Source organism: Macadamia integrifolia, chromosome 5, assembly GCF_013358625.1.
Source record: "Macadamia integrifolia cultivar HAES 741 chromosome 5, SCU_Mint_v3, whole genome shotgun sequence".
Taxonomy (NCBI): Eukaryota; Viridiplantae; Streptophyta; class Magnoliopsida; order Proteales; family Proteaceae; genus Macadamia; species Macadamia integrifolia.
The window spans coordinates 2820830-2843295 of record NC_056561.1 but is presented as its reverse complement, the minus strand read 5'-3'; the positions used below and the strand labels follow the sequence as shown (position 1 = coordinate 2843295).

At 40.7% G+C, this 22466-nt stretch overlaps 1 protein-coding gene across 5 annotated transcripts in view; it reads left to right on the top strand.

The window, feature by feature from the left end:
* Positions 1-4831: 4831 nt before the first annotated feature.
* The window catches only part of LOC122079191 (probable cyclic nucleotide-gated ion channel 5), a 111184-nt gene continuing 93549 nt past the window's right edge, over positions 4832-22466 (top strand). Inside the window, exons 1-2 of one of the 5 annotated variants that reach the window (XM_042645452.1) lie at positions 4832-4991; positions 5366-5549. In XM_042645452.1, coding sequence (XP_042501386.1) covers positions 5491-5549 — 59 coding nt within the window. In that variant the 5' untranslated portion in view covers positions 4832-4991; positions 5366-5490. Of the gene's footprint in view, positions 5000-5069; positions 5177-5365; positions 5550-22466 lie in introns of those variants that run through there. The other 4 variants (XM_042645455.1, XM_042645454.1, XM_042645451.1 and 1 more) reach the window with 4 other exon arrangements.

The following is a 22466-nucleotide window of genomic DNA, read 5'->3' as shown; positions in this document are numbered from 1 at the left end:
GTACCTCACCCCTCCTGATAAGGGGTTGTAGCACGCGGGATGTGAGATCTTAACCATACACACAAGCATGCAAGTAATCACCGGGCACACACATGTCATGTCTTACCTATTTTACCTTTTCATTTTTCAGTTCCACAGCGTGTCAGGTACACAATTCCACAATACCAATAATAGATAAATATAATACGAATTTCACAATGCATGGGTGACAAGCATAAATTAAAATAAAAGATTACTCTGTAAAATAAAATCAACACCCACTCACCTTGTCTCCCGAATCAATAGTGTGATAAATTCCCAAAATTAGATTTACATTCTCACTGATGATTTTAGTTCCTAATTGCACACTATATATAAATTTATTAATACATAACCCTCCTACCTTAACCTCTCCATTTTGAATTTAAAAGCTCAATGTCTTAGACTTGCCTAGATTTCCATCATGCAATCCCCTGTATTGCAGACCTTCCTTTAATAGAGCCAATTTATCAAAAACATGTCTTTTTTTTTTTTTTTTTTTTTTGATAAGTGATGTAGCAGGCCCTACTTTGGGACAGGATACCCTCTCGCCACATTTGTAGCCATTCCAGATTATGGAGCCCCATCATAACCCCTTCCCCAATAGGGACTCAGTTGACTGAAATATGTGTTAACAGGCACCACCCATGAACATGGGACCCACTGGCCACATCAGTTCCATTAAAGGTTCTGGAACCCCCATCGGTAGGTCAGCCTAACAGCCATAGGTTGGCCGTTCGTACCTATCGGTGCTAGTTTTATGCATAATTCGATTCTGCCAAGGCTGCTGCTGTATACTACAGACTCAGAATTGAGTTAAATTCTTCATTCCCTTGCTCTGTCCTTATGCAATAGGTATGAGGGTAGGGTTTAGGCCTCATACTGACAAACTCTGGGATCTAATTAGCTGAACTCAGGCCTGTACACCCAATTCTACAAAAAATTTCAGAATTTAAACATAAATTTAATTAAATTTGTAGGATTGAAATCTTTCCCCCACGTTAGTCCATTAATTAGGGTTGTATCCATGGGTTGCAATCTAACTGCCAATTCAGTTGAACCAACTGATTTCTCCTACTGTACTTGGTAGTAGCACTTACCTGGGTGTAGTACTGTCCAAAAGCTGCCTGCGGTGCAATAGCTCCATCTCTATTTCCACCTCTTCCCTTCTTTCCTTCTCCTTTCTTCTTCTTCTCCTCTTCTCCTTCTTCTTCTCCTTACCATTGTAGCAGAAAAATTCGATTAAGGTGAATGAGTTATGCTGCCATATAGCTTATATAGTACAACTAAATCAAACCCAAGGGTCTGTTTGGCTATTACCTTACTAAGTCACCTATTGCAACCTATTACAATATTAATTTGTAACTTTATTTGTATATCACTGCCCATTGATATAAAATATGGGTTACAATCCCTAAACATGCCTCTTCACATGGTGCAAGGGTGGGGAACAATGATGCAGAGGTATAGGCCCCACACAGTAAAAAGTCATTTTTATGGGTTTTGTCAGCTCCGCTGGACAGCTGGTTGGGACCTGCCAATGGCTACTGTCTAGCCCAAACTTGAGCCCCTTCTCCCTATCTAAGTTGCACCATGCAATTCCTATATAATATTACCTTTTTGCCCATGTTTTCTGGAAAATTTCCAGTGGTGCTGGCAGCCTAAGCATTGGCAGGTTGGGTCATCTCTGTCTTCTAGACACTACCACTGCCAACCATCCCAATGCAGCCTTCCTCTCTTCCGATTCTTCCTCTGGACATAGGAAGTGTGTTAGAATAAACTAGGGTGTCACAGGTTGTGTGTATAGATGATGTTGCTTTTCTGTAAAAAAGAAGCTGAGATATTATGGCATATATTTCTTTTCATGTGATTTCTTGAAAAGAATTTGGGCTATAGGTGCTTTGGGTTTGAAAACTAAAGGTTTGCTAGTGGCTCCCATTTTAATATCTTTTTCTCTATTAATTGATGGTACTCTGTTGGCTCTTGATCATCAATGGGTTTTCAGCATTATTTTCTCTCATTGTGTGTCATTTGGATCCATAGGAATCAAGTTGTCGTCTAAAAGAAAATCTATTTATAGTTCTGTTATATATAATGGCAGAACATCTCTTGATGGATTCCATATCTGTAATTATCTCCCTTGCCTCCTCCATTCCCACATTGTAAATTTGCTACCGATTACTACTTCTTTTTCTATTGTAGACTATATTTGGTTGGCTAAACAAGGGTACAACAGGAAGTGCGAAAAGGGGCTTCTCATTTCTCAAAGGGATCAAAGGAGTGCTGCTATTAGGTGGCAAATATATGGAAGCTTAGATTGATATGAAACAGTAGGCCCAAATGCTTTAGAAGTCTAATGAGGTACTTTTTTTTTTTCCAGCAGAAATTTGATGAGGTCATGTGGTTGCAAGAATGATTTCATGTATTATTTGATATTAACTATTTTATTAAATGCTATGGTTCATTTGTGTTGCGAAAAGAAATCATCCTAGGTTGTTTCTGCGTCTTGCACATAGAGTAAGCGCCATGCTAATGTGGTAGGGGGCTCTTCGATCCTAAGTCAGTTCTATTGGCAAGCAGATAATTTCAATAAGAATGGAAAACGATCGGTCCTCTAGAAAGAGGTTTACCTGTGTACTTATAGTTGAAGGTGGCGACCATTGAAGCGAGAGTCCCACTTTGGAGCTTCCTAATGCTTGTAGGAATCTGATCATAGCAAGAATTGTAACAGGAAAGTGAATATTGAGGATGTTGACATTATGAGAACTTGTTTTGGTCATATCCCAGGGGATATGGTGAGATACACTTCCTTCTAAGGAAGATTCAATATTCTACTGAGAGACCTTTTCGGACTAGGATTGTTTGGTATCTTGTGGCCCACAAACTAGGCTTGATATCCCTTTTGGGCATATCTAGGTGAGGATGATCCATAGCTAAAGTCCTTTTGGGACATTGGCCGGTCGGCTTTTGATCTAGGCGTTTGCTTCAGGTTGGGTGGATGATCCTGTAAGGCTTAGGCCGTTTAGTCCCATATATATCTTGGCTTTGTCACCTGTTCAGTTCATTTGACATGTTTCTTGTCGATTGCATATTTTTATGTTAATAGTTTGGAATTAAGAAATTGTCAATAAGTGTTGCTATCTTAGCCCATAATCTCTCTACGAAATCTAGAGGAGAGAAGTTAAAGGTTGACAACCTCTATTTGTTTTTGGTCAAAAGTTGATAGCATCACTTAACATTATGGATGTTATTTTGTATACTTTCTTACTCTTTTTTTTTTGATAAAAAGAATTATAAAGCTTGAAAATATTTGTCCAACGTGCACCTAATATGATAACCGCAAGGACCACACCATGCAGTGGTCCCATAGATCATGCCCTAGCCAACACTCAAATAATGAACTTTTTTTTGTTGGGTAAATAAATAATGAACCTTATAGGGGTCAAGATTCACGATTTAGATCCTCTACAGCCAGAGGTGCCTAGAGAGGGACCACGTAAATACAAAACAGGAGAGAGTAGTGAAATCCTCTATTTCTCTCTCTTGTCTCACTTTCTCTCTCCTGCTTTGTGTCTGGCTAGCCATGGGTGGCTGGATCTGAATCCCATGATTCAAATGGTATTACCAGCTAATGGGACTCACATATCTCAAGGCTGGGCCTACTTATACAAGAGTGGGAGCATTCTTATTCACTTGCGTGCAATTAGCATCCAAGAAGTGATTCGAGAAAATTGTATTGACCGTGGATATTTATTGAACAATACTTATTCCATGAGTAGAACATTGAAGGATATTCTCAATATCAAATCTCTAATATTTGTATTAATATCATCATATGTTTGCCAATTCTCATCTAATAAATTATTGGAAGGCGGCTCCCTAAAAGACATCATGGCCTTGCACCAGCGCGGGCTCCATGGATAAGTTTGTATGGAAACATCATGAGTGAGATTTTCACCTTTCAATCATGAAGGGTTGAGTGGTCATTTTGCTCCCTCTGTGTTTGAGCGCAAGGGCCATGTTGCCTTCATGCTTCCTTTTCCCTAATTATTTTTTGAGAAAAAAAAAGCATAAAAGGTTTGCATGGTTCCCGTGCCAAGACACAATGAGGGGAAAAATGATCGCTTGTCCCTTCATGGAAGGTAAAAATCCCAGGAAAAAATATCTTCAAACCAAGAGGTTCGAACTTGAGACCTCTTAATGAACAAGGGATTTTATACACCACAGCTCACCAGTTGTGCTAGGCAATTGTTGTTGTCACTAGTCTTGTTCCCTATGCCCTCTCATTGGTTTATCTGAAGTGAATCCCCACACCCTATGTACTTTTTGATGTTACCTACGTGCACTTCCCCATGCACTTGTACAATAGCCACACGTCTGGTTACCATTTCTTTCCCTTATTTTCCACGTGTGACGTTCTTCTTGGGTCAACTTCGGTGGTATGCTGTATATCAAAAACATTTGTGGTATGCTATTATTTTTTATATATATATATATATATATTATTTTTAGGAGTATGCTATTTTCTTTTTTTTTTTCTGAAGGATTTATTTTTTTAATAAAATGGAGTAATGCCAATTCGTTTCTACCAAAAAAAAAAAAAAAAAGTAATGTCAATTCGTTAGCATGCATTCACGCGGCTGTCAAGAGTCAAACAGATTATCAACCAAGACGGTCTCTTTCTGCTGATCCTCTGATCAGAATCCTTTACCAGTCCATGAGACAGGATTGCAAACCAGCGATTTCTGAGCGGGATCCAAGCGTTATATTGAACCTTGGGTATATTCCCATTTACGCTCTCTCATATATCTCTCTCTCTCTCTAAAATATATCATCTAATAAGTAAAATAAATTTAATCTAATTTCCCTTCATTTATTTTCATCCACCGGGCTTGTGTCTGATCATCGATCTGATGTGCCTCTTCCTCCATGCAAGAAGATCTTATTCAGCGAAACCCTAGCAATTCCAAGTGGTACATATGTAATTGCAACACAACCCTATATTCTTTCTCTCAATCCTCATTTTTGTATCACTTGTCCGATTTGGATTTGTAAATTTTGATTTAGTGGGGCTAACGTGTTTGGCTTCTCTTGATCCGTGTCTTGAATTTGGTTTCTTGGTGTTTGAGAGCAATCAAAATCCAGGACTGTTAGCCAGGCAATATTGCTTCTCATTTAGATTGAGTTTGTGGAGTATTTTGCATGATTCCACTTTGTTAGTTAGTAATATGAACTCACTGAATGCACGAGATTGACTGTTAGGGACTTGTCATTGAGTTGAAGTATTTAACTACTACAGTTGCTTGGTAGTTCTTAAGATATTAATCTGACAAGTTTTACTTTGCAGTGCAGGAGTATTTTCTCGATGAAATTAAATGGTTCAACTTGCAGTTTGAATTGCTCTTAAATCAACTCTTTCTATGGATCGATGATCTATATGCGGTCTAGTTTTTATGTGATAGGTTGTACAAAATGTTCGATTGTGGTTACAGACCGAAGTTTCTGGGTGGCCACAGAGACAAGTTTGTAAGGTATAATGTTTATCTGTATTCTGTATTTTCATACATAAATTTTTTTTATCATATTTTTTAAATTTCTTTGTCATGTAAGAGGTTACATGCTTGAACTTACAGTGGATTACTAATTGTTCCATAGGCTTTGTTTAAGTTGTTCTATTTCGTTCTTTATTGTTCCATTTCTCTCGTATTTTCCTAGGGAATTCTTATCGAAGTGATTTTTGACAGTCATGGATTGTTGTTGCTACAGCTTTACCCTTCTAGGAATGTTCTTACCTAACTGCCTTATATATATATATATATGTATGTATGTATGTATATATATGCATGTATGTATATATATATATTTTACTTTGTTTGGTGCTCTTTTTTTTGGGCCAGTGGGTGGGTGGGATTTGTCTGCTTTGCCTTTCTCTTTTTACCCACTTTGTAGGTTGTATTACCCCCTTTGTTATAAATATCTTCCTACACATTCCACTTTTCCATTTCCTTTTAGTACACAAGAATTTAGGGGGGGGGGGTCAGATGCCTCATTCATCTCTCTCGTAGCATGATTCAGGTTGGCCTCATCAAACACTCTGGAGGATATTTTTCAAGCTTAATGGTAAGTTGGCATATAAAAGACCCTTACAATTGGTGACATTGACATCAATGTCTTTCCTTGATGTTCTGAGTTTTCAAATGGTTTACAGGGATCATGAATGAAGTATTGTGAAATGTAGTGTTGCTGTGTTATTAATTAATACAGTACAAATAAGAGTGTTTTAGATAAAATATTAAGGTGGATAGTGATAGATTTGAAGAAACAGAAATTTAAATGTACAGTTGGTAAGAATAATAAAAGACACTGAAATTAAACTGAACTTGAAATAGCATTTATAGGGAGCTATAAGGATTGGTTGAGAGTGCCAATGTTTCTCCAAAACAAAAAGGTTGATTGGTAGGGATTGATTTTCTGGAAGAGAAGTCAGTTGTTGAATATATAGAGCAATTAACAGAAAAAAAAAAAAATGTTCAGCATTATGCACCCAAAATAGAAAGATTCAACTTGTGTTGGAACCAAGAATCGACGGACTTCATTTTTCATGAAGATTTCACCGCCCATATCTGCCATTAAGCCTTCCAAAATTGCCTTCAAAGTTGTTGCCACTGTGTGAACCTGTTAAGAATTCCAACTTTTGACCGTGGTACCTTCACCTGCTGCTCCGGAGCTTTACCAAACACTATGTAATGGCCTAACACACTCTGAATATGCGTTCCACATGACTGGGTGACTCTGTGACCCTACCAAATGACCAAACTGCCCTTGACACTACGTAAGTGACCATTTGACGATTCCAGCTCTTCCAACTCTTCAAGGTTGACTGCCACAGCACCAACATGATCGGTAACATTGCCAACAATGACAACACAGCTTGCCAACAATGACAACACAGCCACATAATGCTCCAGTTGCCCAACACCATAGTACACTGTCCATGGAACATAACCCATGATATACACTTTAACAATTGTTACAATAGGAAGAACAGAAATAGAAAGTAAAGGGACAGATTTAATGACAATCAATAACTAACAAACTACTGATCAGATCAACACCAAAGTTGAATCGATTGTAGGGCCTGGTTAATGGAGATGGCCCTCCAAATATCTCAACAAGTTGATAGTTAGAACAAGAGATATGAAGGCAGGACTGAAATTAGATAGTTACAAAAATTAGTTAACTTACTCTACAGATCTGTCTTGTAGTCTTGTATATGGAGCTCGAACCTTGGTCGATGGAAGGCCTCTAATGGCTAACTGGAACTCTTAAACAACACAGAGATCTGCTGACAGATTGAAGTGTATGGAGAAGATAAGGTTTCAGAAATGGGAACCTGGTATCCGCATGATGTAGACAAACATGTAAAGGATGGCAATCGATCTCCTTATTATGATGGTACTCCACCAATAGGGCACAGAACAGTGATCTCAGCTCCAATGATAGGTTCCGGACAGCTTCAATAGTTCCCAAAGTTGCAGGAAAACCAAAATTGAAACAAGGGAAGAATAAGGGGATATGAATAAGGCCTCTCACCTATGGCCTCGGTCAGTCTCTCACTAATCTTATGACATCTCATCATGCTCACTATCTCTCACAGCAATGGAGACAAAGGCCAATTTCATTAACTATAGAAATCATGAGGTTGGGCTCTAAGACCCTTACAATATATAGAGGGTAATAGTGCCTCTAGAAAAGGAGAACATAAAGATGGAAAGTGTCTAAAAACAGTCCTACACTTGTGGTAGGGTTGCCTTGTGCAGTAAGGAAACTAGAAAATAGAAACAAAAGAAAATAGTAACTAATAGGATCCTACCACATATGTAGTGAGATAGGTTTCCTTTTTACAACAACCTTCTTGGAAAATAAAATTAGAAACAATATCGCTACGATTCGATAAGATTCCTAGTTTTTTGGAATCTAAATGGTATAGCAACAGTAACCTTCATAACCCCTTGACCTCCTTCGCCTATGTCCTCTTCTCCTTGGTCTCTGCCCTATGGGTCTACTCGAAGATGGAATCTTCAAGTGGCATAACTGCATCATCGGCCACTTCCTTGGTGCTAGGCTTCCATTCCACATAGTTAAGGCGTCATTCTTCAAGCAGTGGAAGCTTCTGGGCACCCTCTCCATCTATCTCCTTGAAAATGGCTTATTCATTTTTAACTTCTCCGATCCCTCTAATAAAATCATAGCCTTGGAAGGTTGATAAGAAACCGATCTTCCTTCGACATTGGGATCAATACACCTCTCTCGCCAAAGTCGACTACAAGTCTATCCCTATTTGAATCACATTACCCAACCTCCTTTTACACTTCTGGTGCCCCTAAGGGCTTAGTATCGTCGGTTCCATCATTGGAAAACCGTTGTTCTCAGACAAATGAACCAAGCTAATGGATAGGCTTGCCTTTGCTCGAATTTGTGTTGAAGCTTCTGCAAATCAGCCCTTGCCTTCAATTGTTACAATGGTATATGATGAGGGATTCTCTTTGATCAAGATGTTGAGTACGAATGGATACCGCCCCATTGTGCTACATGAAAATGTTTTGGCCACTTGACTAACAATTGCATTGCCGGCCTTGCGAAGCCGTTGTTCAACCTAACTGTGCTTGCTTCCTTCGTTGGTTCCCCTGATCAAGCTGCTGATGATTATTAGCCTTCCGTCTATCATTCTAATGGATGATTGAAGCCCTGTGAGGGATTGAACCCTCAAGATCTCCCTCCCCAGCTCACCATAGAAGAAAGAAGCAACGTCGTTGTCGGAGATGAAGTCCCATGTTGCCTCCCAACCCTTGCGAGGGGCTATTGCCCTTTGCCAGACCAGCCTCTGTAGACCCATTGGTCCAATGCCGTTTGTCCGTTCAGACCCAACTGATTCTCCTTTTTGTCTCTCTCTGAGTTAGTGGATGATGCATCAACGTCCCATCGGTCGTCATCTTCCTCTCTGGCCCCTGACCTGCAGTCGAAAGTTCAGCTGCCTATCCTAGTCCACTTCCTGAGATTTTCCCTTGCTCTTGTTCCTCTTCTCTGATCCCTTGTCCTTCCTCTCTCCCTCTGCACGCAATCGACATCTATCACCCTCCTCTTATCCCCCTACCGTCCTCACCCGTTTGAGTATCTCTTCTCCCACTCCCCTGGGGCCTTGAAACCCCTCACAACATTCTAACCTTACGTCCAAACACTCCTCTCTCCACCCGCTCTTCACCCGACTCTGTTATCCAACTCCCTCCACCCGACCCTCTTCCCTTTTAACCCGAATCCAACATTACCCATCTTATACAAACTCGCCTTCCCTGCCCTTCTCCCCTACTTGTCTATTGGAACTCTTTTCTTTGACTGTGAGGTCCCTCGCCCTTGCCTCTCTGATGCAGTACCGACAAGGGTTTACACAAGGAGAACCAAGACCAAGGTCAACCCAAGTGGCTGACTGGGTCAACCCAGATCTGGTTCAAGTCAGCCCACGATTTGGGCTGTTGATGGGGTTACTAATTAGTTATTTAGTTTCTATTTTAAAGTCCTAAATTAGTTTCTAATTTCAAGTCATTGTTAGTTTCTAATTTCTGTCAAGACTAGTTTATATTTTCATTAGATTCCAATTTTCAGTTTTTAGTAACTCTTGTAATCAGTTTTTAGTAACTCAGATTTAGTAACTTTGAGTTACTATTATTTGTAAACCCTCCCCATCATTATAAATAAAGGATATGGCTCTTTTATGAGCCACGATTTTTGACTAATAAGAAACAACTTTCTTGTTGCTGCCACTGGTACCCCTGGCTGTTCCTTGTGTTTGATCAAGGCCTAGGGATTGGTGTTTGATCCAATCGACACTCTACGGCGAGAAGTCCGAGTGGGTTGCTATTATTTTCTGGTTTTTTGTATTGGATTATCTTCTCCAGTAGAACAGGTAAGTAACTGAACCATTCTGCAGAATTTTTCTGGGTTCTAAATCTCTGTTTTTCCTTATTCTGTTGACCTATTCTATTGGGAGTTCTAGCCACCCGATGGCCTTGTGATTCTAGTCGGTTGTTAGGATCAAGCAGAGGACTCGATCCAAGTTTGGTGCTGATCAGACCAGTGGTTTGTCTGGTTCTGAGTTTTCTTCAATTCTGGCCGATAGTGTTCTTTGCCCAGAATTGATTTCTGTTTTTTTTAATCTGTGTTGAAGTTGATTGTTGCTTTTATTCTCCACTGAACTTGACCTTCTAATCAGTAATTAGATTTGTTATTAGTTCCTTAATAATACTCTACTGAAGTTCCAGAAATTACTGCCAGATCTCAGAACCTGCTGTCAGAATCAAGTTCTGATTTGGTTATCTATTCCTGTGATATTTTGATTCTAATTGGACCTCATTCAAATACTCTATTTCTGTTGCTGAAGTTCTATTTGTTGGTGCAAACTCTGCTACCTGAAATTCTAGATTCTGGATCTGATAATTCTGGTTTTTCAAGGACTGTTGACTGGTTTAAGTTGGACTGTTGTTGCTGTCTACTATTGGGTGGTTATTGGTTGTTCTTTGGTTTAACTTTCCTGCAGTCTTGGGTCTGGTTTGGTTGTCAAATCCATCCCTACGTTACTCTCCCTGCCTTTTAGTTCACTCTTCAGTTCCCCCTTTGCTGTAGCCCATTGTTTCTCGCCTTCTGAGCCTCTCCTGACCTTTGCTCCCATCCCTCTTAATGGTTCTATGGTTCCTCCAACCGCCCTCTGTTATGTTGTTGCAAGCCGTTGCCTCGCCTGCTGCTGTAGCCTTGGAAGGCTCTCCCATGACTCTCTGGTCAGTTCATGCCCCTCCTGAACATGCCTCCACTGCCCTTGCCGTGCTAGCTGCCTCTTCAATTGCAGTGTCCATCCCTGGCCTCCCTCCTAGCGACCCAAGACTGCTTCATCACCACTCTTCAGAGGGCTCTCTTGGCTTTTACCCAACTATCCTCAGTTGCCTTAGAAGGCGCTTCCCCGCCTCTTTGGTCCGCTCAAGCCCCTCCTGAGGAGCTCGAGCCTCCTTTGCCTGCTTGCCGCAATGAAGTTTCGCTACTTCACGCTATGGACAGGAACCTTGCTATGTGCTCGCATACCTTGGGTTCACACATTGTGATTCCTAATTCTCTAAACCAGGCTTCTGCTTTGTGTTTGCACCCATGTGCTCTATCCCCCTCTTTGATGGTCAATTCTGTTGAAGGCCTATCTCCCTTCCGTGGTCACTACTATTGGTCACCCCAAAAAGATTAAGCCCTCTAAATCCATTTCCTGTCTTCCCTCTAAAGGCCCTCCTCCTGCAGCCAAAAAATCCAAAGCCCCCTCCCTCTCCCCCTCCCACTCCCCCCTTAAGGAATATCACTGCCGGTCCAGGCTGAACTTCTCCAAGATCTCCAAGGTCACTGAGGCTCCTTCCCGCTCCCCTGAGCAATTATTACACCGCCCTCACCTCTCCAATAACCTTTGGACCATTTGGAATTTCTGTGGGCTGAACTCCCCGGCCAAACAAGCCTCTATCCGTGCCCTCATCAAATCATTCAGATCTGCCCTTTGTTGCCTCTTGGAGACTCGTATCTTAGAGCTTAACGCGTCCCACATCTCTACCTTTATTGCCCTCTCCTGGGACTTTCTTTCCAACTACTCCTACTGCCCCAATGGGCGCATTTGGATTTTGGAACCCCCTCCTTCTCAACATCTCCTGTATCTCCTCTTTTTCTTGATCCATCCACCTCTCCATCTCCTCCCTCTTCCTCTCCCACCCTTATTTTTTCTTTGTCATCTATGCCCTCAACCGCTCTTCGGGTAGGATCCCCATTTGGGATGATATCGGCTCCTTCTCCCCTCTCACTGGCCCCCATCCCTGGGGCATTGCTGGTGACTTTAATGTCATTAGAGCTTCCCATGAGAAAATTAGTGGGGCTCGATTGGACCTTCCTTCCATTGATTCTTTCAATGAATGCCTTGATCACATTGGAGTAAATGACCTGCGATGGTTGGGCTCCAAATTCACTTGGTCCAATTGTCATAACGGCCTTGCCAGAATTTCTTGCAAATTTGACAGAGCCTTTGTCAATGAAGCCTAGCTTCAAGCCTTCCCCTCCTCCCATGTAAATTTTGATCTCCCTGGCATCTCAAACCACTCCCTTATCTCCCGCCTCGTTCAGCCTTTGATTTCCTTCTGCCTTAAGCCCTTCAAATTTTTTGATATATGGTCCCTCCTCCAGGACTTCCTTCCCTTAGTGCAGGATGCTTGGTCCATCCCTGTCCATGCCCTGTTGTCCCCTCTTATTACCTTTGCCAGATGGCTGCGCAATGGCAAGTCTGCTATGAAAAGTTGGAATGCCAATTCCGTTGGTAATTTTTCCTCTAATGTCTTCGCTTGCAAGGATAGGCTCCATCTCATTCAATCCCAATCTCTAGCATGACCCCCTCTATTCCCTCTTGGCTGATAAAGAAAAAGAAGTCTCCTCTAAGCCCTGTTCCCTCCTTGCTCAGGAGGAAAGCTTCCTTAAGCAAAAATCTAGGATCAAGTGGCTTGACCTTGGTGACTCCAAATCTGCCTACTTTCATGGTTCTATAAAAGCTGCTTTAATGCCAATTCTATCCTCAAACTTAACTCCTCCTCTGGGACCCCTCTCTCCAACTCACAGGAGATCAAAGTTGAAGCAGCCTCTTATTTCTCTAATATCTTCAAACCCCCTTCTCCCCCTTCTTCCCCTCCTTCCCTCTAACCTCATTAATAAATCCATCCCTAATCACCTCCTCCCCCCCTTCTATATCCATCCCTTCTAACGTGGAGATCTTGGTTGCTATTCTCTCTTATAAAGCCAATAAGGCCCTAGGCCCGATGGTTTCAGCATGGGATTCTTCTCTTCCTGTTGGCATATCATCAGAGATGATTTGATTAAGGCCACTATAGCTCCTTCCTTTCCCTGGTCAAATATCTGGCATCAACCATACCTTTCTCTGAGTCATCCCTAAGAAGTAAGAAGGAGGGCGCTAGCTCTATGTTTGACTTCAGGCCCATCTCCCTTTGCAATATCCTTTATAAGTTAATTATTAAGATCTTAGCCAATCGGATCCAGGTTGTGATTGATTCCTTAGTCAGTCCCAACCAATCGGCTTTCATTGCCGACAGGAGCATCTCGGACAATATCATGCTCTATCACGAAATCGTCCGTGGTTTTTATAGAAAGTCTCACTCCCCTGTTGCCCTCCTTGAAATTGATATTCACAAAGCGTTTGATTCCATCCATTGGAACTTTATTGAACAAGTTCTTCTCCAAATGGCCTTTCCCCCCTCCTTAGTCTATTAGATCCACTCCTACATCTCCTCTCCTTTCTTCTCTATCCTTATTAATGGCAGCCTGTTGGCTACTTCCCCTCCTTTGTTGGTATTCGGCAAGGATGCCCCGTCTCTCCCTTCCTCTTCTCCCTTGTCCTTGAGGTTTTGTCTTGCTCCATCCAATCCTCCACTAATCAACATCTCATCTCCCCTATCCCTAAATGCATATCCCTTTCGCTCACTCATCTTGCCTTTCCTAATGATCGCATGATCTTCTCCAAAGCTGACCCCACTTTCTATCTCCTCCATTATATCTTCCCTTTGCCTTTTTGAATTTCTTTCAGGTCTTCGCATTAACCTTGTCAAATCCAACATGTTCCTCTCTGGGGTCTCTGACTTGTGTCGTGACAATCTTATTCAAATCACTGGTTTCTCCCTTAGATCCCTCCTAGTTAAATACTTGGGCCTCCCCCTCATCCCCTCCAGATTCTTTGCCCACTATTGCTCCCTTATCTTGGATCAGATAAAGAAAATGCTTAAACTCTGGAAAGCTAAGCTGTTTTCCTATGCTGGTCATCTGGTTCTCATCAGATCGGTCCTTTAATCTATGTCCCTCTATTGGTTTGGTATCTTTGCCCTCCCTATGGCAACTCCTAAGGCTATTGAATCTCTCCTCTCCTCCCTCCGGAAAGGATCTGACTCCTATAAATTCCTCTACCTCTTAAGTTGGGACAAAGTCTGTCTTCCCAAGTCTGAGGGTGGCCTTAGAGTGCACAGGCTAAAAGATATCAGCTCTACCAGTATTCTTAACCTTATCTGGAAGATTAACTCAAGACAGAATAACATTTGGGTCTCTTGGATTTATTCCTCCCCTCTCAATCATGACTCCATTTGGAATGCTTCTCCCACTCCTGATACTTCTTGGATTTGGTGCAACATCCTTGCCAATAGATACCGTGCCCTTAATTCCATCTCTTATTCCATAGGGAATGGATCCAATACCTCCCTTTGGTCGGACCCCTAGAACCCTTCTGGCATCCTCCTCTATCTCACGTCCCCCTGCATTCTCTACTCCTCTGGTTTAGCCAGATCCGCTGTTGTTGACTCGATCCTTTCCCATGAAGTTTGGTCCCCCCTCCCTCTTCTCCTCCTTTGGCCAACCTCTGGTCCTCCCTCCCTCCCATCCCTCCAAGTCACCGGGGTAGAGAGGACTAGATCTCTTGGCTTCCTTCTCGTACTGGAATATTTTCCTATGCCTTTGCCTGGAACCATATTTGTACCCAGGAACCCCTACCCCTGGCGCAACATTGTCTGTTTAAAGGGCATATCCCTTGTCCCAGCTTCACTTCTTGGCACACTCTTTCTAACTGTCTCCCCACCCAGGCCTTCATCATCCATTGTCACATCCCGGTCTCCCCCTCCTGTTGTCTTTGCTGGAATGAGGTTGGAAATTTGGACCGTCTCTTCGTTTTCCTGCCCCTTCTCCTCCTTTGTCTGGAAGAGGGTCCTTGGCAACTGTTGGCTGGCCCATAGATGATGTAGATAAGTCATTTAATGAGTTTATTTTATTACAAATAAGCCTTGGGTTGGGTCTTTGATCCCATGGGTTTTCTTTGTAATGGACTACTTTAATGGGCCTAAAATATGGGTAGAAAGTAGGAAAACGGGATTTAATTCATTAGTTTAGTTAGAGTCTTGTTTTGAGTCTATTTCCTTTGTTATTTTAGTTTTAGTCAATTTAGGTTTTCCTATTAGTGGATGACTAGTTAGTTATCTACTCTATGTTGGAGTTGTAGTCCTAGTCCTATTATGAGTCCAAGTCCTGCTAGGAGTGTCTAGTTCTATTTGGAAACTAGCTCCTAGTTATGATAGGATTGCTATTCTGCCATATTTAAATAGAGGAGCCTATGTACTCATAATTGCAGAATTGAATAAATAAAGATTGCAGTTAAATGTTTTTAACAGCCGAGATGGCTGTGGGTGAGATGCCCGGGCTGAGATAGCCACCCCACCCACAATCCTCTTGGTTCTTTTCTTCTGTCTTAATTTCCTGTCAGTAGCTTTTATTTGTTGTAACATTCAAGAGGTTCAATTCAGATTCGGTTAGAGGCCATTACAGTGACCAGCACCAGTGAAGGTTTTAGGAGAGAGATCGATCTCCATATCTCCCTCCTCTGACCTCTAATCGATAAACCCTTTTAAGGGGGTGTTCTAGGTTGCTAAAGGACCATTCAGTCCTCTTCTTGAAGCTGTCCAGATCTATCCAGTAGCTGTTTTACAGAATCTTGAAGTTTTCTCTCTCCTAAGTCAGAAAATCAAGAAAGCTTGTAACTTCACAGTCAGTCATCTGAATCCTCTCAACTTTGGGGGTTTTTGTACCCTCCCTGGGTCCCTACAATCGACCAAATTTGTAGCTCAATTGGAGCCCTACAGACCTGGCTGCACCCCTCTCTCTCCAGCTCTATAGCAGGTCTTTCTCTCTCCTATTGGGTTGGGTTTTGCTTCTGTATTGGTATTGTATCATTGGGGGTTAATTTGTTGATCTTATTTCTTTGTTTCTTGGTCCTATTTGTCTTGTTTGGGGTTGTAAGCTACAACCGGGGTAGTTTACTTGTAACCTACTCCTTCATTAATAGATCTCCCCTCCCCTTGTATAGGGAATGGATCTGGGTTGATATGACCTTTCATGGCTCCACCATTTGTGACACGTTGGGAAATTGGCTTTCAGTGCTACCATCAACCATCTTTGGATGGAGCGCAATCTTCATAGATGGACTTCCAACTCTTGCTCCTTTGAGAAGATTTGGAAAGCCATATACTTTAATGTTAGCTCTAAACTTGGATGCCTCCGCAAGGCTCCTGACACCCCTAGGAACAGATTTATTGTTGCCTCTTGGGGCCTCCCCTTACCACCCTATCCCCCTCCTTGATGTATCCCCTTGGTTGTTTTGGTAGGGTTTCTTCCCCTTGGTAGGTCTCCTCTAGGCCTTGCCTTTTTGTTGGCTTTGTGGCTTTTTGCCTGTCCCCCCTTGTATATTCTCTCCTCCGTTTGGTAATGAAATTATTTATTCATAAAAAAAAAAAAAAAACTTCCTAATATCCACAACTAGGTCCCACTATGTGCTGATTCCAATGAAGAGAATATCTTCAATTCCTTCCATATCGCAAAACCAATTCTCCTCCAAATTGGGCCCCACTTGCTAGATTTTTTAGGAAGTTGAATTCTGCCCACGATCTGCATCAGTTTGGTTGCTTTCAAAAGCACTAAGGAAAAGAAAAGTGAGAGAAAATGAGAACTTTGGTCTGTTTGATGTGGATCCGGGTTCCAAAATTGGAATTAGATTGCTTATGGGCACATTCAAGTGCTAGATAACTCAAATATCAAAGAGTAATGGCAAATTAGTAAAATAATTTGAGTTTTATATGAGTAATGGCAGAAGTGTAATTAAACAGAAAATCACACTTGAGTGGCAGTGTTGTAATTTCCTTGTGATCCACTTAGAAGAGAAGTGCCGAGGATGTCTAACGTAGGCTAAAGGGTAATCTTGGAATCAAGGTTAAAACAAGGACACAAGGTATTAAGAACTAAAGGAGGGGTATCATGGGGAAAACAGAAAATAAGGGTTAAACAAACCCACGATTCTATTTGGAGGTTGTCTTCAACCTCTAGACAGCCGACACAAGAAGCAGAAGAACCAGAATTGATTTTGAGAGAAGAACTCACTCGATTCAACCTCCAAGGATTCGATACTTCAGGATATGGTTTCTGACCCACAGCCCTGTGAACTCCAGCAATAAAATCAATTGATTCAACAGTGTTAAGACTAGTAGAGCTCTACTGAAACAGGACCAGCAGGAGTTGCAGGTTCAGATATGGATACAAATGATTATATTACGGCAGCAATGAAATCAGGGGCTGGAAACCTAAGGCTTATGCCAGGTTTTCCTACTCCCAAAATCTCAGGTTGATTGACTCCACAACGAAGGAGATTTACTGAAACTAGAGGGGCTGTTCCAGCTTCTCAGAACAGGGGTTAGAAAAAGAGAACCAGAAAAAGAAGAAAGAACAAGGAGAAAGAGGGTCACGCAAGGGAAGAGAAGAAGAGATGTGAGAGAGAGATAAAAATATGATGCGACGATTATTTCTTTCGGGAAATCGCAAAAGGGGTGGGGTTAGTGCACCAATTTATTCCTTCTGGAATAAAATATGATGCGACGACCCGATCCACCAACTATTTGAAATGTTGGCAAACAGGGCCATAGTAATGACCACCACTACCTTTTCTTGATCATCTTGGGTTTTCCCTTTGCCCTTCTTTTATGGGTACTCAAAAAAACTCAAGTGACCTTTCTTCTTGCAGGACCAACACTCTTATGTTTTTCAGGTCCTTCTGCACGGCACCAGCCTTGTGCGTTTTCTTCTTATCCTCTTGAGAGACTCCAACTAAAAGAATAAAAACTGCCTGCCAAAACCTCGAGCTCAATCTCCAACAATACTATAGTATTCTGAGGTTGAAATTTCATTCTTACCACTATCTTTTTGAAGCTGATAGAAAACAGTGTTCATTCTATACATACTGGAAAAGCCAACTCATGTTTCCGCTTCATTTTCATTACGAGGATGTCGCATGTCAGGATATGTAGGTCACAAGACCTAGTTTTGCACCTACCTGGCACCAGAACAGTTCATTCAATTCATTCTCAAAACATAGCCCACTAAATGGGGTGGTTACAAGCCTATTCATGAGAAAAATCAAATTAAAACTTCCTAATTAAAATCTAAAGCTGAAATCAAATAAAATCTCCTAATATCTTCTTAATCGTAGACTAATAAAATTAAGAACAAAGTAAAACTCGAATTGGTAACTCCCTAATTATCCTAATAACTATCAAAATAAAAGATTACACGAGATGAAAAAAAAAAAAAACTTTCTTGGGAAAGATGATCCTGTATCATGTGGAAAAAAGGATGGAAAATAAAATCGATTGACAAGCCCTCTCACTTAGATGAAAATAGTTCTGGTTTGGCTGGTACTCCGAAGTTTGCATCAGTGGCAACCACCTGTGTTGAAGTCTTCCTTGAATAGCTAGTGACAATGAATACTTCCTCTCCAATTGGAGACAGACAGTTTGCTCCAGTCAAGAATATCCCTCCTTCCTTCCTCTCTCTCTCTCTCTCTCTCTCTCTCTCTCTCTCTCGTTTTCAAGATCCGATCCCCATAATGGGTTTCGTTTGTAACTTTCAATTTAGTCAGATGATCCAAACCCCTCTGTGATGTAGATAAGTCACTTAATAAGCTTATTTTATTCAAATAAGCCTTGGGTTGGGTTATGTTTTGTGTTGGGCCTTTGATCCCATGAGTTTTCTTTGTAATGGGCCACTTTAATGGGCCTAAAATATGGGTAGAAAATAGGAAAATGGGATTTAATTCATTAGTTTAGTTAGAGTCCCGTTTTGAGTCTATTTCCTTTATTATTTCAGTTTTAGTTAGTTTAGGTTTCCCTATTAGTGAATGACTAGTTAGTTACCTACTCCATGTTAGAGTTATGGTCCTAGTCCTATTATGAGTCCAATTCTTGCTAGGAGTGTCTAGTCCTATTTAGAAACTTGCTCTTAGTTATTGATAGGATTGCTATTCTGCTCTTTAAATAGAGGAGCCTATGTACTCATAATTTTAGATTGGAATAAAGATAATTTGCAGTTTGTTGCTTGGAGCAGCTGGGATAGCTGTGGGTGAGAAGCCCAGGCTAAGATAGCCACTTCCTCTCCCACCTTTCCCTTGTTTCTTCTTTGTTTCAGCATTCAATTCTTTTCTTTGTTTACTATTATTGTCATCAGCCTTCAAGAAGAACCAAATATGTCCAGAACTGCAAGAGTCACAATTGATCAGCCAAAGAGTTCCTGTTCTTGAAGCCAATCGACCTCCATTGCTGCCCAAGTCTGAGATCTGACCTGCAGATCCTTTGGAGGGCTGGTTCTACACTCTAAGAAGATCAATCAATCCTCTCTTGAAGGTATATAAGCTGTTGTTCCTACAAAATCCTTCTCATTCTCTCTCCTAGGTTAGAAAATCAAAAAAGCTTGTAACTTCACAGCTAGCCATCGGAATCCTCTCAACTTTGGGGGTTTTTGTACCCTCCTTGGGCCCTACAATCGACCAAATTTACAGCTCAATTGGAGCCCTATAGGCCTGGCCGCACCTCTCTCTCTGTGGTTCTATAACATGTCTTTCTCTCTCCTATCAGGTTGGGTTTTTGACTGGTTTCGCTCTTGTATTGGTATTGTATCCTTGGGGGTTTATTTGATGGTCTTATTTCTTTGTTTCCTGGTCTTATTTGTCTTGTTTGGAGTTATAAACTGCTGGGGTAGTTTCTTGTAATCTACTCCTGCATTATTCTGTGGCATTTACTTATGGTGTTCATCATTCTCTCCTGCTAATATCGTTCAAGTTAGAGAAGTTGTAATCGAATCTCACCATGGATTTCCCCTCAGGTTGAATTGCTTACATCGATTGGATCTAGTGTTGTTCTTCATGAAATTTTTTTTCTACTTCTCTTTTTATTCTTCTTTGGGTGACGTTCCCTATTGCATATGGCAAGAGAAGAGTCCACCAATGGCATTTGTCATGGTGCAAATAATTTTGTTCTTTGACATTCACTGTTGCATATGCCGAAAGAAGTGTCGGCCAATGATATTTGTCCTGGTGCAGATAATTCTATTCGTCTTGTGCTTAAGTAGCACTTACCTATTTGTTGCCCCCAATTTATTTTCTGTAAAGATTTAAGAACTCGAGAAACCATAACCAAAGAAGAAGAAAGGAGAAGAGAGATGAGAGAAAACAGAGGTGGAGCAAGGTTGTGCGATAGATGAGTTAAGTCTACCACCAACACCCAATCTTATTTATAGTATTGCTGATTACATTCATAGAAGGAAAATGAAACTAACTCTAACTTAGCTAACAACTATACTAAACCTAACTCTAACTTAGCTAACAACTATACTAATCCCACTAGGAAACTATATCCGATTAACAAAGACAAGCTTGAATCAAATACTGTCCCATAGTATAAAGGTCTATAGACACCCATAGACCTTCAACCGTCACAGACACTTGACACTCCCCCTCAAGCTGGAGTATACATATGGTAAAAGAAAGCTTCAACTTGGACCTACAAAAACTCCAACGAACACAGAGAGAACTCCAATCAACCATCATAAAGCCAACAACAATATCAGTTCAAACACATCAAATATCAGTAGATAAAGAAACGTCGTGTCGAATAAACCAGTAAGAATCATCAACAACAAAAAACAGTAGCATCAAAAGCTCTTCCCAAAGAAGGCATTCCAACAACAACTCAAATAGAAGTGTAGCATCCAACAGCTACATAAAAATACCTTCGCTTAGAAGGCACTCTTAACAAAATTATAGCATCCACCAGCTACACCAAAAGACCTCCCCAAAGAAGGCACAACAACAAAACTATAACACCCAATAGCGACATCAAAAACACTCATGAGCCTCATTCAGTGATCTCCCCAAACAGATGTCTCATATAAAATTTCACCGATAAATAGGAAGCATCAAATTACTGGGGACCAAATAGCAGCAGGTTGCTGAATATACCAAACAACATTAGGTCGCGGAATATAACCATCTTCAAAAGATAAAATAGTTGCTGATGACACACACGAGTAGATACTTAACAATAAGTCAATCTTCAATGAAAATAAACTTGAGCAAACAATTACTCCAACCACTGATGACTTAAGACTTGAGTTGAGTAGATAATAAATCTCTAATTGATGATAATCTCCAATGAGCAAATAACACGTGGACAAATAATTTCCAACAACCACCATTGCAAAGGATGATCATCACAAAGAATCCCTTAACCAAAAGCACCACAATAAAACGATTTCCAATCTCCCCTTTACAGTTGCAAATTATTTCCGACCACAACATCATGCAAGTAGCATTAGTTTGTTGCATAGTTGTCACGGTGCCAAGGCGGTGGAGGGTTGTCTAAGCGCTTAGGCGAGAAGGCGCACGCCTCAAGGCGAACAAGGCGACCAATTGTTATTTTTCCTATTTTATAACATTATTTAGTAAGCTATATATACCTTGTATCATAAAAAATAAAGATTAAGCAACATCAAATCATTAAAAATCAACATTTAGCCATATTAAATCATAAAAAATTAACATTAAGTCATATTAAGTTATAAAAAATCAAAATTTAGAGAAATGCTCTGGTTCTATAACAAGTTTGACTAGTCAAATGATATTATTTTTACATGAGACTTTTTGTATCAGTTATAATATAAAACCAGCTTTCTAACAAGTCTAAGATTACTTAAATCTAAGTTGTAATGACAAAGTTATGCTCCGGTCAAACTTATTTTTAAGTGCGCGAATGCTGTTAAAATTGCCTGAATGAAAATAATTTTATGGATATCAAAACAAAAAATTATTTTACCGGACTTTTGGTTTTTAGCAATGTTTTAGCATGATAGAATTTATAAAATTTTCATAATTGAGAAAAACTCCAGCATTTAAAAGTTGAAAATCGCCCCTATAAGCAAAATCCAGTTTTTCTTCTTGGACTGGGGGGTTGACTTTTTATCCTTTTGGAATTTGATTTTAAAACTATTTTTACTGGATTCAAATAGGGGGTATTTGCTTATTTATAAAAAACATTTACTTGAATGATATTTGGCATAAATAAGTGCCAAAACACAAGGCGGTATGCAGTGCAATAAGGCAATTGTCGCCTAGGCCCCAGACAAACCACCTGGACGCCTAGGCGACGCCTTGACAAGACAGGTTTGCTGGGGACCAAACAACATCAGGTTTCTAAATATACCAAACAACATTAGGTCAAATATAAGATAGTTGTTGATGACACACACAAGCAGATGCTTAACAATAAATCAATCTTTAACAAAAATAATCTTGAGCAGACAATAACTCCAACCACTGATGACTTAAGACTTGAGTTGAGCAGATAATAAATCTCAAAATGATAATAATCTCCAATGAGCAAATAATAACTCCAGCTCCAAATGAGTAGGTAATAACTTCAATCTCGCCCTCATGTGTAGCATTAAATGTGGACAAATAATTTCTAGCA